The sequence below is a fragment of the Lagopus leucura genome, unplaced genomic scaffold (genome assembly GCF_019238085.1).
Source record: "Lagopus leucura isolate 7727_CA_CO unplaced genomic scaffold, USGS_WTPT01 Super-Scaffold_100012, whole genome shotgun sequence".
NCBI classification, from domain to species: Eukaryota; Metazoa; Chordata; class Aves; order Galliformes; family Phasianidae; genus Lagopus; species Lagopus leucura.
The window spans coordinates 20,161,851-20,183,312 of record NW_024962267.1 but is presented as its reverse complement, the minus strand read 5'-3'; the positions used below and the strand labels follow the sequence as shown (position 1 = coordinate 20,183,312).

At 40.9% G+C, this 21,462-nt stretch overlaps 1 protein-coding gene across 3 annotated transcripts in view; it reads right to left on the bottom strand.

Moving 5' to 3' along the window:
* The window catches only part of USP40 (ubiquitin specific peptidase 40), a 33,189-nt gene extending 13,603 nt beyond the window's left edge, over positions 1-19,586 (bottom strand). The window contains exons 1-18 of one of the 3 annotated variants that reach the window (XM_042875059.1): positions 19,361-19,586; positions 15,870-16,086; positions 15,334-15,401; positions 13,990-14,103; positions 13,281-13,445; positions 12,712-12,858; positions 10,606-10,749; positions 9,548-9,676; positions 8,864-8,965; positions 8,404-8,511; positions 7,085-7,406; positions 6,284-6,365; positions 5,514-5,685; positions 4,598-4,682; positions 3,800-3,870; positions 2,384-2,700; positions 1,386-1,512; positions 635-692 (exon numbers count right to left, since the gene is read on the bottom strand). In XM_042875059.1, coding sequence (XP_042730993.1) covers positions 635-692; positions 1,386-1,512; positions 2,384-2,700; positions 3,800-3,870; positions 4,598-4,682; positions 5,514-5,685; positions 6,284-6,365; positions 7,085-7,406; positions 8,404-8,511; positions 8,864-8,965; positions 9,548-9,676; positions 10,606-10,749; positions 12,712-12,858; positions 13,281-13,445; positions 13,990-14,103; positions 15,334-15,401; positions 15,870-16,068 — 2,410 coding nt within the window. In that variant the 5' untranslated portion in view covers positions 16,069-16,086; positions 19,361-19,586. Of the gene's footprint in view, positions 1-634; positions 693-1,385; positions 1,513-2,383; positions 2,701-3,799; positions 3,871-4,597; positions 4,683-5,513; positions 5,686-6,283; positions 6,366-7,084; positions 7,407-8,403; positions 8,512-8,863; positions 8,966-9,547; positions 9,677-10,605; positions 10,750-12,711; positions 12,859-13,280; positions 13,446-13,989; positions 14,104-15,333; positions 15,402-15,869; positions 16,087-19,360 lie in introns of those variants that run through there. The other 2 variants (XM_042875058.1, XM_042875060.1) reach the window with 2 other exon arrangements.
* Between the last annotated feature and the right edge of the window lie 1,876 nt (positions 19,587-21,462).

Here is a 21,462-nt window from a genome sequence, read left to right as displayed (position 1 = left end):
ACATCAGCAGGAGTTAGATTTCTAGGGACTTGACATGATTACTCCTATCAAATAGCTTCTGGGAAATTAAAATCTATTTTTGTCAAGACATGCACTGTTTTTGTTTGTTTGTTTGTTTTTAAAGCTTGGGAAAAGAATTATTTTACATAGAATCATGAGAATTTTAAATCTTTGGCACCCTCTCATCTTTCCAAAAAGTCTAGTAATCACTTCACAGCACTGCATTTGCTGTTTTAAGCTGTCTGACAGAAAAAGGAAGAATGCAGTTAATGATAAGGCTTAGAGGGGATCTTAGCAATGTCTAGAAATACCTGAAGAGTGTAAAAAGTACAGAGCCAGGCTCCTGTCAGAGGTGCCCAGTGCCAGGACCAGAGGCACTGGGCACAGACTGGAGCACAGGAGGTTCCTTATGCCCATCAGGCAGCACTTGTGTGCTGTGCAGGAAGCTGAGCACTGACACAGGTTGACCAAAGAGGCCGTGGGATCTCCTCCCTGGAGGTTTCCAGAGCCACCTGGACACGATGCTGGGCACCCTGCTGGAGAAGGGCTTGGGCCCCTGCCAACCCCAGCCATACTGTGAGTCTGTGAAATTTCAGCATGACCAGATTTTTAAGTAAACCTGTTTAACACTTACCCAGCTCCTCCTGTAGCTGTAGCTCCTGTATTGCTTTCATTTTGATATCTGACATCACCTAAAAGAAAGCAACATTAACACTTCCCAACAAAAAAGCCAGTTACACATCTGCTATTCAAATGCCAGTTCACAAAATGACTGACTTCAGAGTTACATTCTTACTCCTGCTAACGTTACACACAGCTAAAAATACATTTCTTATTAATATTAATACATAAAAATGATACCTGTACATCTATTATATGCAACATACTCAAGGAAAAGCATCTTAGAAACAGAATTCCAAGGAAAAGAAAACAATCTTTAGATTTTCCTATTTATGAAACAAAGTAACATTTTGAAAATGCTTAGCTTACACTTGGTACTAAGCAGGACTTCATTGTGTAACAGGCAATAATCTAAAAGCAGAAAAGGTACCGAGGAAACTATTTCTTGGGAAAGACAGAATTTTTTTCCTTATCCTGCATTGAAAGGAAATAATATCTTTCTCCTCTTGGGATTTGTTTACTGGCACGGTTTCATGGTTTCATGGCATGGTTTCATGCTTATAGGATGGTCCAAAAAGACTAACACACCAACTGTGCAGCTTTCAGTTACTAGTGCTGTGCTGGTGCAAGCTTCAGGCTACTGTCTCACAGAGAAACATCAGCTCAAATGCTAACTCCAATCCTTAGTAACTGGCCCACCTTCTCTGGCAAAAACTTATCAAGGCAACACCCAGTGTTACACACTGGACGATCAGACTTCTTACTGTTTCAATTGTGGCAGTAATTTTAACGTGTTTCTCCTCATCATCCCTTCCACAGAAGTTTTTCACCTGGAGCCAGCTGATGTCGTATGTAAAAGCAGTCAAGTTACCACTTGAAATATTCACCAAGCTGTAAAAGCGAGCAGTGCAAAGGTGGTCAAAGACAGGAAAACTGTATCTTATCTGGGCTAGATTGATAAATACCAAAGCTCTTAACTAAATCAACAATGCCAAGGTCACTAACAGTGGCAGCTTCAGGTACAATCCAGGCACCATTAGGCTCCCTGTTAAATTCACCTGAAAAAACTGGTTTGGTAACTGTCTTTCAATGGAAACTGAGCTTCTGATGGCAATTAAGAATCCAATTCACTTTGTGAGACGATTTAAACCTTCTGGAAAAATACTAATAAAGGAGGCTAAGTCATAACTAAAATTTGAGACTTTGTCTGTGGATCTGCTACTACACAGAAACAGCTTGTTTTTTTTCCTGTCACTGATTTAGGTTCAGTGTTTCAGAACTGTTTCAAGTAGAAAGTCAGAATTTATCTAACTAGCACACATACACATCTCTCAAAACAGAAGCCTTAGGACTATAAACTCGGAAGGGAAACGAGAGCAGAAATTGCTCTTGGCAACTTGAGATTCAACGAGGAGGTTCAACAGAGCTGCATACTCTTCTGATACAGCTCAGTTCTCTCATTCCATCAAGTTTCATGTGTCAGCACAATTTGTTCTCATTAGACCTTTCCCTTCATAAATGTAAATCAAAGGATGCGACTGCATCTGCATGTTAAAAAATACCTAATGGTTGCGAAGTGTCTGACCTCAAAAATGTAAGATTATATTAACTTGAATCTAGAATGTCTCAAAATGCCTGCTTGATTCACAAAACAGACATATTTACACACATATGTACACACACATACACCTGGTATTTTAACTGAACAGATTTTGCCACAGCTGCCTTTCTGTTTAATCATACCCACAATCAAAATGGTTACCTTTGGTCATGGCTGTCCAAGATTAATACCGAACATCCATCTGTCAGACCAACGGTTTTGACTGTTTCCTTCATATGTTCTTCAAGAAGAACCTCCCAGTTCTTGGCTTCTTTATGTCCTGAGTCATTCTTTAAGATTATTCCTCCTGCTGGTGCCAATGCTCTGCGCAGATCGCCCAGTTTTGTGCTGCATGGAAAAACGTGCTGCGATTCTGTGAAATGCTGACCCCTCCCTCCTTCGTTATGCTCCACTAAACGAAGAACGTTTAAGAGAACAGGTTGATGATCAGGGCCTGCCATCACCTTCACACCACCAACCTGAAGAAAGGAATGCAGTGTTTACACAGTGATTGATAATACACTCCATTGTAAACAGAAAAGATTATACACTGATAAGAGACAACAGTAAAATTTCTGGAACAGGGTGGATCCTCTCACAGCATTAGGAATAAACCAGTTTTGACCGAATGCCTTCTGAACAGAACCAGAGTAACTCAAAGGTACAAGGAAATGAAAGTGTAATGTAAGGTGTGTTCGAGTCTGTATGTGCAGTAAAAACACTGATAGCTAACTGTGAAAGCAGACGACACAACATCCATCAAATTAAGAGCAGTGAAATTTAGCCCTGCGGGATATTAAAAGGAAGAATAATAACGTGACTGAGGCTGTTCAGAAGAGTTACATTTTGAAATCTGGCCTTCCTGATCTTCAACCCAGGTCAAGGTTGTAACTCCTTGCCATAAAGACTCTGACTGTGTAGGAAGCTGGAGCATTGAAGACCTTACCTAAAGATCAGGCAAGAGCAGAACAACTCTGTCACCTGGAGGGAGTTTGTTGGCTTTTCTTTGCTTCTTTTTGATAAGTCAGTAAATAAATGCATACTTTCACAAGTCTTTTTGAAGCAATGTTTTCTCCACAATAGATACAGAGGGCAGACTTGTACTGTGTCAACACAATCACTTAGGAAAGTATTTGAAATTTAAGTAAGGGTCTAAAAATTAAAGGGATGATTAAACATCAAAAATGAGCGTAGTACTTCAGGGAGATCAAACAAACACGGGTGAACAATTCACCATAGGGCAGAAGTTTCTGTTATCACATTGCTATCAGCCCATCTTCTTCCAAGAGGCACCAGGTCTTCTCAGAACATACTCCAGCATAAAATGGCAGTGCATTCAGACACCTATGAACTGACCGTACCATCATCCGCACTGCATAACTCTAACATCATACAGAAGGGAACAGTGACAAACTGTGAAGGTGTCATCTTCTAGATGGGGCTAAGTGGTGGCCCCAAATGTTAGCATATCAGCAGCACATCTGCAAAACAGACCAAAGCTTCTAAAAACACATCTGGGAATTTGCAGCTTATTTCTTTAGAACTGACAAAGGGAAAGGATATTCGGTTCTTTTTTACCTCCTTCCCATTCCACACAAAAATGTCTGCTCCATCCGCCAGCCCAAAGCAGTCCAGTGTCAGCTCATCTCCTAAAAAGAGGAAATTGTCAAGCTATTCAGCCCCAAAACAGATGTGCAGGGTCAGCTGTAAGCTGATAAATGCTGCATATTTTACTGTCTGAAGTCTGTAATTATAAAAGTTACTGTGTGATCAGAATTTACAGGGGGTAAGTCAGGGTTTACTCATGTAGGAAGAGCAACATCACGTACACATCCTCTTAGTGAAGATGGCCACAGCACAGGGGTTTCAATTCAATTTCCCTTGCAAACCGAGGCTCACATTAACATTTGACAAAGCTGCTTGGTGAGGGTTATCTAGGTGCAATTTCACAGTCAATCTATACACTTAGTTACTACATATTCCACGTGTACTCCTCAAAACATTGTAAACTTACTGTTATTTTAAGAACTGTACTAAGATTTGAAAGAATATCAATGGTGCCTCTGTATTTTGATGTCAGTATCTTTCAAAGCTGGGTTACATTCTGGTAGTACCCTGTTTTCTGAAACAGACAATAAATACCCAATGACTGGATAGACTTTTAAGGACTAACACCTGAAGTTGCATAGCAACGTAAAGCTGGAGACAGAGCAGATTATTTTAAAATATTAATTAATATTAATTAATGTATTCTTCAGGCAAGTACTTTCCTTTACAGAATTCAGAATACAGAATGTGCTCCTCCCAAACATTTGGCATTTTAAATCTGCAGCGTGCACACAAATCACACTGAGCTCTTGTATGTGGTAGCCTTACCATCAAGTGCCTGATAAAGGTGCAGCCCTGCTGGTAAAGGTTTAGCACTACTGAGAACCATGTCTCCTTCCCAAGATTTCATCATCTAATTGGTAAGAATAGAAAAGATAAAGTTATAAGACTTGAGTAAGCAACTACTCAAACCACTCAGAATTATAACTTTGCCAAAAGCTGTCAGAGGCTAACAAGCTCACTTTCACAATTAACAGCTTATAGTTATTTCCTTCAACAAGACCAGTGGCACAGAAAGCACACAAGATTATTTAGGACCTGTGCTTTCAGACTAGTCACCATGTAGACTAACATGGTTTCAACTGGATACCAACCAAAGGCTGTAACCTGTAAGCAAACTGTTTCCAGAGAGCAAGTTAGCTTTGTTTGAGATGTAGACAGAAAACCTTTCATGAAATGTCACATTCCTTTAACACAGTAGAGTACAACTGCAGACATTACAATCCATAGCTGAGTTAAATTTGTCATTGTTTCCTCTTATTTTCTCTTAAACTACTCTAAATATTCCCTATGAAGACAAATCCTCGAAAATGCAAGTACCAGTCTGCCCACAAACTGGAGTTACTCTTCACATTCCAGAGTTCTGCAAAGTAACAATTCTTAGAACCAAAGAATCACAAGGGGACCTCTAAGATCTAGTCCAACCATTCTTGCCCAATTATAAGCCTTATAAGTGAATTATTTGAAGTCTACTTAACTAAAGCTTCACCAATCAGTCAATGACTTTTAAAATACTTGAAGGGCTGACCTCAAACCAATGTTTCCTCTTGTGAAAATTCAAATAGTTCTCAGCCTACCACACATACTGAGGAAAATTTCTGATTGAAATAAAAGTAGTGCCACAAATACACGAATGCTGTTGGAGCCCAAGTAAAAATAAGTGTTTGTATAATAGAGCAAATACCTGGAAAATTGATCGTCGAAGGTCTCCTAGAGTTTTTCTTCTGTCAACAGTCAGATCTAGAACGCTCTCTTTCCAACTACGTGAAGGATGCAAGGCCCCATTGTGAAATTTATAACATGTGCCCAAATGGAGATGTAAATCAATGCTATTGTTTGCTGAGTCATACTCCGCTCTTGGAAGAATAACAGCAGAAAAAAAAAGTGATGAATTGACCACTGCCAAATGGCTGAACTATTTCAGAGATGCTTCTGGGCAGCTGTCGTGCAATTGATACCCTCAATTCAACGTCACATTCCCCACCCACCCCCATCATCAAGGAATATGCAAAAAGCTGCTCGAAGATTTTGATGATTTATTTTGTGTACAATCCTCCACTTGCACAGAACACATTGTTGAAGGGCTCATTCCTACACCTTGCTTTGACCTTCCTGAACAAGATGACAAAGTTTATCTTTAGGGACGTGGAGATGGTAAGCTTTCTTTTTCCAAGCTGTTACAGATAAACATTCTCAAAACACAAAACAAGAGGAATTTTGTGGGAACTGTCAGACATCTATGCCTTCCTCCTTTGTAACTGCATCCAGTTCCATTAGCAAGAAGAAGGGGGACAAGTAAAAGACAAAGTTCGTAGTCCTTAACATCTATGATTCTGAATCATTTTAGAGGCTGACTCTATATCTGTTCTATGAGTTTCTTTCATTTTAAATCACTTCTGAGATATGTAGATGAAGAATGCTGTTGAAAAGGTTTGTACAGTTACATTAATATACCTCTTTTTTTGCAGCTCCATGTTAGCAGCATTCATTTCATTCAGAAGGTGTTCGGGAATTTGGTACCTTGGATTTCCTCGAGCTGCAACAAATAATATAATCTAGTTTGGCTTCGGCTCAAAAATGTGTTTTGGTAACAAGGAAAGCGAGATGAGATGTTACAACAGTAATCATTGAAAGCCTGATGCAATAACACTGAGCCTCTCATAATAGACAAAATTAATTTACAATAATCAGAACAAGAGCTTTTACGTCTTCTATGCTTACATCTGTCTTTCCCTAAGGGAAACTGATAAGTGATTGAATTTTTATTTCTTTCAGTAGGACAAGTTAGAATCATAGAGTCACAAAATCCTTTGAGTTGGACAGGATCCTTCAAGGTCACAGAGTCCAACTCCCCTGCAATGAACATCTAGAGCACACTGCTGGCTCATGCCCAGCTGCCATCCACCAGGACCCCCAGGTCCTTTTTGCCAGGACTGTGTTCCACCTTTACATCCTCCAGCTTGTTCTGGAGCGGGGCTGCCACAACCCAGGTGCAAGACCTTGCACCTCTGCTACTATTTATGAAGCATATTAGAAAAAGTTCAGTGTCAGCTACAGCCAATTAACTGTTCACAATCTCCTTGGAGATTACTTTCTTGTACCTTGAGTTAACTCTTTTCTTCAATTAGCTCTAGAAGACATCTGCATCCCCGATACTCAGGCAAAGGACAGAAATGCCCAACTGCCTTCACCCTTCTGAAAATCTCAATATCAATGAAGGAAGCCCCTCAGAACGTAAAGAGGAATTCTGTGTACCTTCAGGAGGCCTTTTCAACTGAGACTTGCGGTAGAACAGCATGTAGGCACTCTCTTTACCCTGAAATTGTTTCTCAATATCCTCCTCTTTGATGGGCTGGACTTTTGAATCATTCAGATCAAACCAATGGCAACCAGCAGAACTCTCTCCTAGCCTTAGAGGTGCTTTTTCTGAGTTCCATAGGATACCATTCTCCTGAGGATGGCTTCGGAAATCTTGTCCTTGAAAATCCAACTTAAATGGGAGCTTGTATTTTTCCTTTAAACCAACTTTATTTTCATCAGGACTGAACTGAAATATCTGGGGATGATTCTGCAAATACTAATAATAAAAGCAAGGACAAGGTGCAGTAACAACATTTTAGTAACTCAATGTTAAATGTAACATTGCATCAGCTGATTGCATAAGCACAGTGACCCAATTTGTCCTCAAATTCATACATGCAACCCACTCACTCCAGCTGATTTCTCAATAGGTATTTTCTGTTTTCAAATACATAAGAAAAAAATTAGAGAACCATACGTACACAACTCCCTCAGGAAAAAAAGGGAAGAAACATAAAGAGAGAAATACAGCCAGACAAAAGTTCTAGGTCACCTGTGGTAATGCTCACAACAGCACTCAAACTTGGAGATTGTTAATACTGGGAGCTCAGAACTTGTTTCTATACATTCCTACAGAGGCCAGAAAAAGGGCTCTCTGTGGAAGATCCACATTAGATCTCACAAATAATTTAAATTTACTTGCAATCTCTATTGTAAGTCTTCTTAAAAAACAGCAGCATGATTTTTCCACATATCTGTAACATAAATGCATAAGCATTTTCCTTAAAGTGCAAGAAAATGAAGTAGTAACTAATTAGACTAACACTTCAAATGAAGTCTTTGTTTAACGTAATGGATGTACCCTAACCAACCAAAAAGTGCCTCTTTTTCCAAAACCCATTTCTGGTCTGACTTCAAAGCAGCACTGTATTTCTTCTTTAATTCTCATCACTGTTTCTATGGCCAAGTGGCAGTACTGCTCTTGCAGGTTTACCCACAGACACAAGTGAGACAATATTTAGTACCCAAAGCTGACTCTTTTTTAGGCCAAAAATAAACAGTATAGATGGAAAAAAGCTTTCAGGCTGATAAGCTGTTGAGCATCCTGTTTGTGTTTCCCAGACCATTAATTTGGCTCACAAACAAATCTCTTACACACGCATTCACTTTCTAGTCCAAGTGCCAGTATTTTCAATTGCCATCCTACTGATTCTTCAATAGAAACATAAGGTTACCTTCATAGTAAAAAAGAAAGTAACAGACAGACATGTTACCTTTCGTAATGCTCCGTACTGTTTTCGGTATTTCTTGTTCCAGGACACCTTTATTTTCTCCAAGAACTTCTGCCCTAATTGATCCACAGGAATTTGCTTACATTCTTCCTACAGAGAAATTAAAAACTAAGATGATGAAGGTTACAGATGTCAAGGAAACAACACAAAGAAAGCAATTCTCGAGTGATTAAGTCATGGATACTTGTTAACAAGTCAGAGTAGCATCACATTCTGCAACACCTTAAGAAGCAATTTACAAAATACTAAAAAAAAAAAAAGTCCTTTTTTGTATGAGTTGCAACGATTCATCCTAAAATTGGGCTATATTATGAGCTTTACATGCTTCACAATAAGCTTGGAAGAGTTCTGTACTGTTAAGCCTGCCTCTTGCACATTTCAGCCCCTCCTCCTGGGTTCCCTAACATCAAAATTGAAGCAATGAACTCTTTACATACCATACCTCTGATAAAATCCCTTTCAACACTGCCAATGGATTTTCTGTTTCTTTGGCATTTTCATTCTCTCTTGAAGGCTTATCTTCAGTCAGCCTATCCTCATCTTCCTGTGTAAGAAAAATAGTACATTCACAAGCACTGACTTCAAACGCTGCTGGCAGTTTTCCAGCCTGTACTGAGATTTGCATACGCAGTTTAGCACTGTAAACCAATCCTCCAGATGCATATTTCAGAGCAAGCTGTGCATAATGTTTTAGAAAGGACTGTTCTGCAGTCTCTTTACACAGATATCTGGATGCCACATGAAAATACCCAGTTCCTCACGTATCAAACACATGGCAAAGATTCAGTCACACTGCCACAACAGCTGAAGCAGCTTGCAGGCAGCTCACTGCAGTGCATTCGCACCCGCTGTCTGATTCTGCCCACCAGCCTCACAACAGGCAGCAAGAGTCCAACAGCCAGCTACTGTGAGAGAAAGCAGATCAAAAAGCTACAATTTGCTACAAAATCCTAACAGCTTCCAACCTGCAGAGACAGCGTGAGGGCAAACACTAACCTTCTCAATCAAATGCCTCACTAAAATATGAATTAGCTTGGATGCCCATTTCATTCTCTAGCTCTTAACACTTTTCTGAAATATAAGAGACAAGCAAGGAAAAAAAAAACCCACAATATTTAGCACTTACTTGTAATTGCCAGTTTCCTAATTCATCCACATCTCTGATATAAACATGATAGTGTCCTCCATAGCAGCCACCTTTATGTATAATAACAGAGAAGAGCTCATACATGTACTCTGAATCATCCATTTCAGTCTTCAAAAAGAAAAATAATAACAATAATAATATATATCAGCAAGTTTTTCACACAAGGATGCTTCTACACCACCAGCATAGCTTCAGATATCTCTGTATGCCTTTGCATGTGCCAAGACTGAAGGGGCTTTTCAGTGTTGCAGAACACAAGTGTGGACAAAAGTGATTCTGAGTAACATTGAAATATTTCAATATTAAAATAATGAAATCTTGATGCAAATAATAGAACTCAACCTGATGTTTGTAACCAACTTATTTTGTTTTTCTCCAGCCTTTTAAACAAACACTTAACAAACCAACTGAAAAAAGGCATCCCCAAATACAAACCCTGAGCTGGCATTGCAACATTTCAGCTAGAAAAAAAAAAAAACAAACCCAAAACCCTCTTCAAGGAGAGTGCATCCCTTAAGCATGTTCTTCACATACTTCAAGGAACAAAAGCTGGCATCAGGCAATGGAACATCAGGTTGGAAAACTGAGTTATGCACCAGAATAGATGTACAGTAATTCAAAGAGAAATTAGGAAAACGGAGTAACTGAAAAACATTTGTAGCTGGTTTTATATATGACAACACACACACACACGTATGTAAGTCACCAGACAAAGTCAATACAAACGTAGATTTAATTTTCTTTCAAGCAAATGTCAGATTAAGTTTTAGGTGGTTATTAAACTCTCCCACCTTGTACAGCAACAAGGTATTTCTCTCACTCTGTTAGAAAGTGATCTTTTGGAAACATTTTTGCTAAAGCATTGAACTAAGGACACAGGAGAAGCCCACAAAGTTTCCTTATCATCTGACTTTGAATAAATTAGTACAATTAGTCCCCTACAATTCTGTGAAATGCAGAATTAAAGATACCTTGACCTAAAAATATCAGTTCTCTGCTGAGCGTATAGAAACTTCAACAAATATAACAGTACAAACCTGCTCACAAAAAGGCCTCAGATTAATCTGCATAGGGAAGGTATAGCAACTAGTTTCCTTGTATCGTTCACACTTCTCAAAGTCAAAGTTAAATCTCAGGAGAGAGATGGTGAGAAAGGGAGGCAACTTATGTAGTTTAGCTGACTGTAACATGACAAAAAAAAAGTTATAAGCACATTGTTACACAGAATAACCTTGCTATGGTCAATTCTATGACTCTATTTTCGTCACAAGGAGGCAGACAAGACTGGTATTTATGTATTTTTACTACATAAGTAAAGCAATCAAGATCCTTCCCTTACATTGCAGTCCACACCCTCAACGATCACCAGTCCCATACTTAATCCTGCTATGAAAATGAAGGAGCACACCGCTGAAAAATCAAGACAGCAATTTTCATCTGCTGTGACTACTGGACTGCTTCTGAATTCAATAGAAATGGTCTAAAATACATCACCAGAAGATCTCACAGTGGCACATTGCTTAACATTTGCCAGATTGATTGAAGAAAACAGCCTTGACTAAGATCAATGGCCTGTGATGAGGTTGTGTCTGATGTATCCTGGAAGACTACAGGCACCCACAGAACAATCAAGCAAGCGTTCAAATCTCTCTTCACCTTATTTTATTTACAGTGGTGGGAAACTTTAGGCAGGAAAGCCAAACAGCTCATTTTAGAAAGGCAGAATCACAGCATCGTTTAGATTGGATCCTTAAGATCACCAAATCCAACCATTCACCTAACACCTAATTCACTGAGATCAAACAACAAGGTGTGTAAGCACAGCAGAAACACTGGTGCAAAAGCAGGGTTCTTCAAAAGAGGGTAGGAAATAACATGCAAAGACCCAGAGAATACTGAAGAAATGGAGGAGAGGTGTTGCTAGGTATGGGTCACAGTGCATGGCTCTGTCAGCATGACTCAGCAGTTACCTCAGTCTCCGCACGCAACCACGATCATGCACACTGCATGTGCTACACTGTGGCCCCAGTCGTGCTGCCAATCCATAGTTAAGCAACTTCACGTTCCAAGTTCCAAGTTCCCCTTGTCTTGAGTGAACGATCAAATTTCAAAGGTAGCCAACTGTTATCTCGCACTCCCCTTTGAACTCAGGGAAACTGAACTCAAACATTTATAACCAAGCGACGTGAGGCACTGACAAAACTTCCTGAAGTCCTTTAAGGTACTGATTAACTGTGACCTGAACTTGCGTCTGCACCTTTTCCTTTCCACATTAAATATGATGCAAGGTTTGCTCATCCTGATGCCGGACAGTCACCAGAGCAGGACGAAGAGCTTCGTTGTTGTGGAGAAGGGACAACAAGTCAAAGGCAAAGTGCATTATCAGCTGTTTATGTCTGCTTTGCCTTTACAGCCTTTTAGCAAGAGTAAGAGGAAAGACAGGACCCCCAGTGGAGCCCAGAGCTGGAAGCCACCAGCTTAGCATGTGGCTTAGGTTGCTGAGAGAAGACATGACATGGTGGTGCTTATAGCAGAAGTAAGCTGACAGATGGGAAAGACACAGGTGTAGGCTGTGAAAACATACACAGCCATTGCCATAGACACTGGAAAACCTGAGTAGTTACTTCCATGTTACCCACTTAAAGGCTCTAGCACACTGCAGCAGACTTTTTCAGTCTGTTAACACATCACTGCAAGCTGTTCAACATCAGAGAAACAATGCAGTACCTAAATCAAGAGACCCCATTTCCCTGCCCATAGCAGGGAGTTGCTTATTATGTTTCTCTGCCACGGGTGCTCTTCAGGTAAGAATTTCCAGATAGTTTATCTCCTTCTTTTCTTTGGGTTCTAGCATGTCTTTCAGCCTATGCTCTGAAATGCCCACAGCCAGGTGCAGTAGAAGCATGTGAATGCAGCAGTATTCTCATAACTACATGCTGTCCCACTCATCATTACTTAAAGACTGCAACAACATTCAAGTCAGGAAATGGATCACACAAGCTGCTGAGATTTAAAATGCAAGTCCAATTTTGGCATGCTCTTGTAACGTTTTTTTATTTTGGGGCCAGAGGGTAGGCACAGCAATGTAAGTGAAGTCTCAAAACATTAGCAAATCAAACACTGACAATGACTCGACGCATTACCTTTGATGCCTCAACCAGTTTATCACAGGCTCCACATCGATACAAGTTTTCATTTTCAAAGTATTCCTCTTCCACATACATGTTCCACAGGGCCTCCTCCAAACCAGCTACACCTTTTACTGCCACTGTTAGGTCTAAAAAATCTTCCTATGCAGAAGTACAACAACAGCAACAAAAAAAGAGATAGTAAGTAGTTTACAAGAGCAGTAAAGCAACATAAAGATGTTTTACTGTTGTTACCCCACTGTTAAGCTGTCTGATAACTACATATACAGGCAGGGCAGAACTTACCAACTCAGATGTAATAATGCTTGCTGATTTTTTTATTTTTTTATTTTTTTTTAAGCTCATGAGTCACATCACAATACACATGGCTTAGAAAATTCCAGCTAAGATTTAGCAACTGTCAGTCATGCACAATTTCCACACACCTGCAAGCCTGCAGTGCCCTAACCAATATCTAGACCCACTATAACCACCAGTGATGCTGCAGAAAGATGTCATCTGGATTTTTTTTTGGACAGAGCAAGGGGAACAGAAACCTAACACGGAAAATCCTCCAGCATTACCTGTCGCTCACTGATGTTCTTGCATTCCTTACAAACAATCTGGTTGACAACAGTCCCGTGGTACAATCGATTAATAAGGTCGTGACCTGAAGTTCCCACAAGGGAAGTCTCCAAAGCACTGAACAGAATCCGATTCAGTTCCTGCACATCATGCTGCCTCATTTCCTGCACAACAAAAAACAAACTTAAAGAAATAAACTTTGTGCCATTTGCTTTATCTATTGCTTAAAAACAACTTAAACTATGCATGCCAGAAACCTGTCTCAATGGTTACCCATATATTTGCCACTTTGAGAAAAATGTATTAGTAGTAGTTATTCTTAATTCAGTCATGCTTTCTGAAGTAGTTAAAAGTGCATAAAATATAACACGAGACATAGTTTCACCTGTGTAGATCTCCACTAAGCTCCACGATGCATTACACAGAGAACAGAAACTTAAGTAACTACAGACAAGTAGCCAAATTACTGTTGAAAAAGCATTCCTGCAAAAACAATGGTACAGCCACTCAAAATGTATTTAAAGGAACAATTTTCTCTTGCTGCTGACTGGAAACAAGTAACACATGGTGCATGTGAAGATAAAGACACAACAGCACAGAAGAAAAGCTGGCCCAATTAATCGCTATCTCCACAGCTTGAAATATTTTAAGCTAGTTTTTTAAATGCCAGACTTCAGTATCAGTGGTGCCACAGGTGCTGACTTGTACCTCATTGCTGTTCCAACCAAAGCTCTCAGTAAGGTCTGTTGTAGATGCAGCCTGCTGATCTAAGAGCAGGAGCTGGGCAAATAACCGTTGAAGCTGTAATGGAATTATCCGAACCTGGGTATAAAAGAAGCAAAATATATCTTTAAATCAACAATTGAAATAAACTTATGGAATTTAGTCAAAATAAACAGAACAGAACCTCTAACAGACCACCATTAACGATCGCTTTCATAACTCGACTCTCATCAGAACATCAGATCCCAAACATACACAACCCCCCTCCATATTCAGTACAGTCATGGAACATGAGCTTTGTGATAAAGCAAGACTGCATGGATTTAAATAAAACCACCACCAGAGCACAAAAGGACAACTTCCCTACTTTTCATAACCCTGAAATCTAAGAACGCAGTTACAACTGCTACTCCTTGTTCAGGAAAAGGACAGATGATGAGGTGAAAGGAGAAGGATCAATGTCAATAATCAGCTATCAGCTGCCTATTTTTATCTTTGATTTACAAAGCAATTAATATTTCCAAGCAATTAACTGTGATATGTCAACCCAAAGGCTAAAGAATGAAACTGAAGCAGTTTAGCAGACCTGCTGAAGTAGTCAATTTTAGTAAGCACTTCTAAAATAAATACGAAATTGCAGTCCCATAATGTTTTTAGTATAGGTGGGCTGTTAAACCTGCAGAATCTCAATGCGGTCACCCGGTCTGCACACATTTTGTTTCTATTTTTATTTTTTTGACTGGTGGCAAATCAGTCAGAGCACTGTAGTTTTAGTTACAGCAGAGAAAAACAAAAAGGCTCTGAACAAACTTTGGGATCATTTCTGCTTCCACTGAAGAACCTTTACTACCAAACCCGGTGGAAACAGGTTCAACACCTTACTTTTGAAGGAAAAGCTGATAGTACTTCAGGGAGAGTATGAACAGGAAGGGAAACAGCTGTTCATGAGGATGGACATAGTGATAGGACAAGGGGGAATGGTTTTAAACTGAGACAGGGAGGTTTAGGTTGGATATGAGGAGGAAGTTCTTCAGCCAGAGGGTGGTGAGGCACTGGAACAGGTTGCCCTGCTCTGGGCAGCCTGGGCTGCTGGTTGGTGGCCCTGCACACAGCAGGGGGTGGGAGCTGGATGAGCATTGTGCTCCTTTTCAACCCAGGCCATTCTGTGATCCAATGATACTGAAAACTTTCATCTGTGTGCAAAAAGGATTTCAATCAACCAGCCTTTCAGTATCAAAGCTCAGCTTTCATTCACCCTCATGAAGATATTGTTTCAAACCATACAGAACAACACTGAACAGTGACAAAATAGAAGATGATCTTAAATACTTTTGCATCTGGTTTGCTGATATCATCCAGAGTCCCAAGCTCTTCAGGTCCTAGAGAGAACAGTGCCTCTGTAATTGTAAAGAAAAATGACTCATTAAGGAAAAAAGGTAATGCTTTTTCTTTGAGGATGTTACAATTGTCACATTTTGTCAAAAAGTCATGCAACATCTCAACATCATTCATCATTAGACATGGTTCAAGCACATGGAAGCATGGGATGTTTAGATAGCGAAATACTTTTTTCTTCCATGAACTGTAATGGTTGCACTCCAAAATAAATGGCATGCTATGTAGAGCAATAGCCTCACTTGTTTTCACAAGCAGTAGGTGTTTAAGATACAATGTGTACAACATTTCTATTTCGTGTGACAATACTAATTTTAGAGACCAAAAGCTGGCTATTCTGTAATAACTCACTTCAATTCAACTGAAATAAACTGTTTATGCTCGCAGCATTTCTTTAATAAACAATCAGAAATGCAAGTCGCTACAAAATATCAATGGAGATTACTTTAAGAAGGTTCTGAACACAGTACCTCTGAATTCTGGCGTGAAAAGCAGAGTCTGCAGAAGGGAATTGAGGTAGCAGGTCCCACCTTGGTTTTTGATACCACTAAGATTGGTGAAATCCCTGGGAGCTGGAGGCTCAGAATCTTTGGGCTTTGATTTCTTCCCTTTTCCATAATGATTGTTTGAAATAAAGGAAAAATCCTCTTCAAATAAGTCCCCAAACATCGTGAAAACAAAACAGTCCTTTGAAAACACAGAATAATCTGTTTACTATGAAAAATGCAGTTGAATCCACCCTTCTCAAGCCCTCAAAGATCCTCTGGCCTTCTCTTCAACTGTAGAATTTGTTTATGCCTTTAAAAAAAAATCTTATTTTGTTATTCTAAAAATGAACATCAAATGCATACAGAAACACACATTAGTGTAACAAAAAAGGGCAAATTAGAAGCTTTCATCTCAGCATGCTTTTAACTAGAATCAACTTTGTCAGATTTCACTCTTGCATCAGCACAAATGTGTATGCCAAAATCAACAGATCATTCTAAACATCTATTATTTACTAGTTTTTTAGGTACTTCTTGCAGGAAATGCATGCAAGGTCCCCAAAATTAGTGAATATACCTGCACTGTGTTTCTCAATACACCCACATACACATAGAATCTGTTTCCAGCTAGCTCAGATGGAAACAGTGCAATACATGGGCAAAAATACAGCAATGCTTTAGCAAAATATTTTCTTTGCTTCCACATATTGTGCAACCCAGAAACTCTGTCAAAAAAAACACTTACATTTTTGAGGGTTTTTTTCAGTCTTTTTGGTAGCCCTATGACCTTTCCCTGCATAACAAGATCCCTCACTTCAATCCCTTTTGTTTTGTACTTGCCACTCCCTAGTTTCTCTTACTGTGCTGCAAATGTTTGTTTTAGAAACGAATAACCCACGAATTATACTGAAGCACTGAATAATCATTCCTAATCTACCTTAATCCTACTTGCAATTTTATGGTTCTTTATCACGTTAATCCAAAAGTGTGGATGCCCCCTCCCTGCAGGCATTCAAGGCCAGGCTGGATGTGGCTCTGAGCAGCCTGGTCTGCTGGTGGGTGACCCTGCACATCACAGGGGGTTGGAACCGGATGAGCATTGTGGTTCTTTTCAACGCAGGCCATTCTAGGATTCTATGATCCATTCTTACAACTGAGTGAGTCCTCCATCTTCTATTACCCTTATAAAGTTCCAGAGGTGTGCAAACCATGGGTTGCTATAGCTAAATAAGCATTGTTTGGCTCTTGTTCAAGCGCTGCGCAATCATCTTAGAAATGCTTAGTTTTGTTGTTCTTGTGGTTTTTTTATATCACGCCAATCATGCCAGTACTCTGCTGTACATTCACTTCAAACTCAGACACTATGCACATAGTTTACACACGAATTTACCTACAATCAGCATTATCAGCTACTGCATCCTTCTGCTTCTCAGTAGCTTGAAGACTTGCAAACTTCACTAACGGTGCTCATTTTTATTGCTATGTATCAGCAGATATCACAAGAAAAAATACCCACTTCAAAATTCACTTTCTTTTTTTTTTTTTGGCCAACAGATTACTGATGCTGAACCCCAAAAGAGCCCTAGAAAAAAGAGAAACTACATCTTACTCCCTTCTGTGAGGGTTCATCTTCAATTTCCTATCTTTTACTCAACTATTCAATCAAGCAAAAACTTTCTTCTTCTCCTGTGCCAGCTTACTTTCCTAGAGAGCCTTCAGTGGCAAACCTTACTGAATATCTTTTTAAATGCCAATAGTCCTGAGCTCCCCACTCAACCAGCTGCTAGTTCTTCAAGTATCTGACAAATCTCTTTTTATAAAATCACATAGAATCATAGAATGTCTGTGTTGAAAAGGACCACAATGACCAACTAGTTTCAACCCCCCTGCTATGTGCAGGGTTGCCAACCAGCAGACCAGGCTGCCCAGAGCCACATCCAGCCTGGCCTTGAATGCCTCCAGGATGGGGCATCCACAACCTCATCATTACATTAAATAATTTTAGTCCTTTTGCCTATTTTTTATGCAAAAGGCTATGCTCTGAGAAGATGACTATGAAGCAGAAGTTTACTCTTATTCATGACACTTCTTTATCACTTTATACAATGCATAAGCATCTTAAAACTCCTTCAAAAATGAAATCATGCAGTTGGAATAATGAACACACACACAGGATAAATCTTTTTTCAATGCCTTTTTCTACTCTGAATGCAGCTCTAAAACCTTTATCTCACCTCCCCTGCTTCAAACATGATTGATAAGTTGAGCACCCTTCAAAAGCTCTCAGCCTTCATCTATTTTACAGTGGGTGTGTCAATGTTTACCATTTAACCAGACAAGGATTATGATTCATACTGTTCTCATGTGAACACATACTTTGATCCTAATAGGCTTGCTCACCATAAAAGCACGCACACTTGGGAAGCACTGCTGACTTGAGCACCCCTCACCACTCCAGAGAAGCAGGTAAGTGGGACAATACCAAACTTTCCTTCACTCCTTGCTTCCAGACCCTCAAAGCATTACTGTGTCTTAGCTTCAGCTGGGAAGGAATTGTTTTCTTCAAAGTGCCTAGCACTATGCTTTGTTTTGGTTCTGGGAGATAAACAATACTGGTAATACGCTGATGTTTATAGCAGCTGTTAAGCAGCACTGTAGAGAGCCAAGGCCATCTGCAGCAAAGGGCCCAAGGAGCCGAGAGGGAACAGAATTAGGACAGCTGACTTAAACTGACCAGAGCAATATTCCATATCACACGGCATCAAGCAAAAGGTGTTCTGAAGGAGGAGAGAGCTCATCTCTCTCTCTCTTCCACTGCTCAGGGGCTAGCTGGGCATTTCCCAGGGGGTGGTGAGCAATTGCTTGTGCACTACTTGTAATATAAATTCATATGTATATATATACACATATATATAGTCGTAATTATTATCCTTCTCCTTTTCTCTATCTTGGTAAATAATTATCTCAGCCTATGTGCTCTACTTTGGTTGTGTCGCCGCCCCCCCCCCCCCCCCCCCTTCCCCCCCATCCCACTGGGAAGGACGGAAGCGAGAGCAAGGCTGCGCGGTGCTGAGCCACCTGCTGGCTTAAACCACAACATGCTGCCAGCACTTTCCTTCCCTTAAAAGTCATAAAATACGGATTAGAAACGTAAAATCACAGCACAGCTTCGACTGGAAGGGACCTTACGGCCCATCTAGTTCCAGCCAGGTGGGGCACGGGGCTGCTTGCCAACAAAAATGGTTGCCCATCCCCCATCCTTCAACGCCTCATGGCACCCAGAGCTTCACCTGGCAGCGCCTCATCACTCAAAGAGTCAATAATTTCCTCCCAATATGCAATCCAGATTAATTAAACTCTTTCAGTTTAAATCCACTCCCCCTTGTCCTGTCCCTACCGGGCCACGTGAAGCCACTCCCCCTCCTGCCTGTAAGCTCCCTTCGAAAGAAACGAGACGCCCCCCCACCACTCACCTCACCTCCGCCGCCAGCCTCCCACCTCTCCTCAGCCGCCTCTTCCCCTCGCGGGCTGCACCCCCGCCCAACACCCGGCTCCACCCCGCCAGGCAACTGCGGCAGCGCTCCACTCTCCGCTCGGCCTTGTCTCGGTTCCGGCCGGGAAAAGGCCGGATCCGCACCGCTCAGAGCAAGCAGACAGCCCAAAGCCGCCGCCTCTCTGTCGCCGCTGCCGCCATTTTTGTTTTGGCGCGACGCAAAGTGCGCTGAGGGGCCGGGCCTGCCGGGCCTGCTGGGGGATGGAGTCCGCCGTGCCGTGGCAGCTCTGTGCCTATGGCCCTACGTCGTGCTGTGCCTTACCAGCACAGCCCCAAGGTCCTCCGTAGAGAATCTCAGAAGGGCTGAGGTTGGAAGGGACCTTAAAGTCCATCCAGTTCCAACCCCTCTGCTCAGGCTGCCCTTGAATGCCTCCAGGGATGGGGCACCACAGCAGCCTGTACCAGTGCATTACTGCCCTCAAAGAAACGATTCCTGCCTGATATCTAACCTAAATTTATCCTCTCTTAATTTAAAGCAATTCCCTCTTGTCCTATCACTCAAAAGGGTGCATCTTCAGATGAAAGACAGTTCCTCCTTCATCATGCCCCAACTATGTCCTTTCCCACTCAAGCCTGAAGTTCCTAACTGTCTCCTTGTGTGGATAAATCAGTTTCAGAAGAAACCAGTTGTTATCCAGCGCTGCCTTGAGCCCAGAAAAGATTAACTCATACATAAACCCTTGCCAGATAATCCAGCAAAATAAGTGAGGCCTTGGCAAACTGGCAGATGCATGGAAGCTCTTCTATAGTACTGATTAACTTCCCTTATCCTCAGTTTGACTCTGCACCCTTTACCTTCCCTATTAGCACTGTTGCAAGTTTGAATTTTCCAATCGTCATGCTGCAAGCTGAGAGTCAATAGTGGAAGCCTAAAAGAGGGCAGGGCATTTCCCTGGTAGAACACAAGCTGCTCTCTGCTCTTTAGCTAAAAGTTAGCTCTGATAACTGGGCACGCATGTGAGTCTTTTTTGTGAGACCTTTACACATATTAGGTATACCATGTTATATCTGATTCTACTTGATATCTATATTGGTGAAGAGTTTTCAGCTGCATAACAGAAGTTTCATGGCCGTTTCCTAGACTGTGAAAAAAACTGCATCACTCCTTGGAAGTAAGATGCTGGACTTCAAATACACAGATCTCTGCTGCAGATGCCAGACTACTCTCTAAATCTCCCATCTTAGTGCTACATTGTAGGCTGCAGGGATATTCCCTTCCTGGTAGCCCAGAAGACTTTGTCAATCTCACTTTAGTCAGTAACACAACATCCTCCTGTTCTGTTTTCAGAGAAATTCTCTGAACATCTGTGTATCCAACCATCATCTAATGTCTTGAGGCTCTTTTCATTTGTTATTGTACTGTGTGAACTCTTTAACTCTTTTCACCAAACTTGCCTTCCTTTACCCTGACCAGGACACAACAGTGATCAAGAGAAATGCTTTAAGAAAACTAATTGGGATGTAAAGGAGCTAGTTCTTCACTGAGCACTGCAGAACTCCAGTGAGTCAACACAGTGAAGGGTCAATATATTCGGCATTACAAGTAACTGAAAAAAAAAAAAAAAAAAAAAAAAAAAAAAAAAAAAGGAACAACAACACTCACCCACAAATCAGCACAGATCACAGGAGTAAAACATTAACTGGAATATAAACAAAAAACAGCACAGCTCAGCAAATACATCCAATCACAACCTGTGAAAGCATATTCAAGCTAGAGCCTGCAGTAGGAGACAGTTTTGCAGTCAGTGCTCTGTCCACAGGACAATGACGCTGCGGCTTTGCTATCCACTTGCTGCCGGGATTTTTATCCTCCTCGTTCCTGGCCTCTCTGAAGGAGGGAAACTCCTGGTGGTGCCCATGTTTGGAAGCCACTGGCTAAGCCTGAGGGAAGTAGCTCATGAGGTTGCTAAGAGAGGACATGAAGTGGTGGTGCTTAAACCAGAAGTAACCTGGAATATGGATGACAAACGGGGACACGCATATACTGTGAAAATATACCCAGTGTCCACCAAGTTAGAAGAT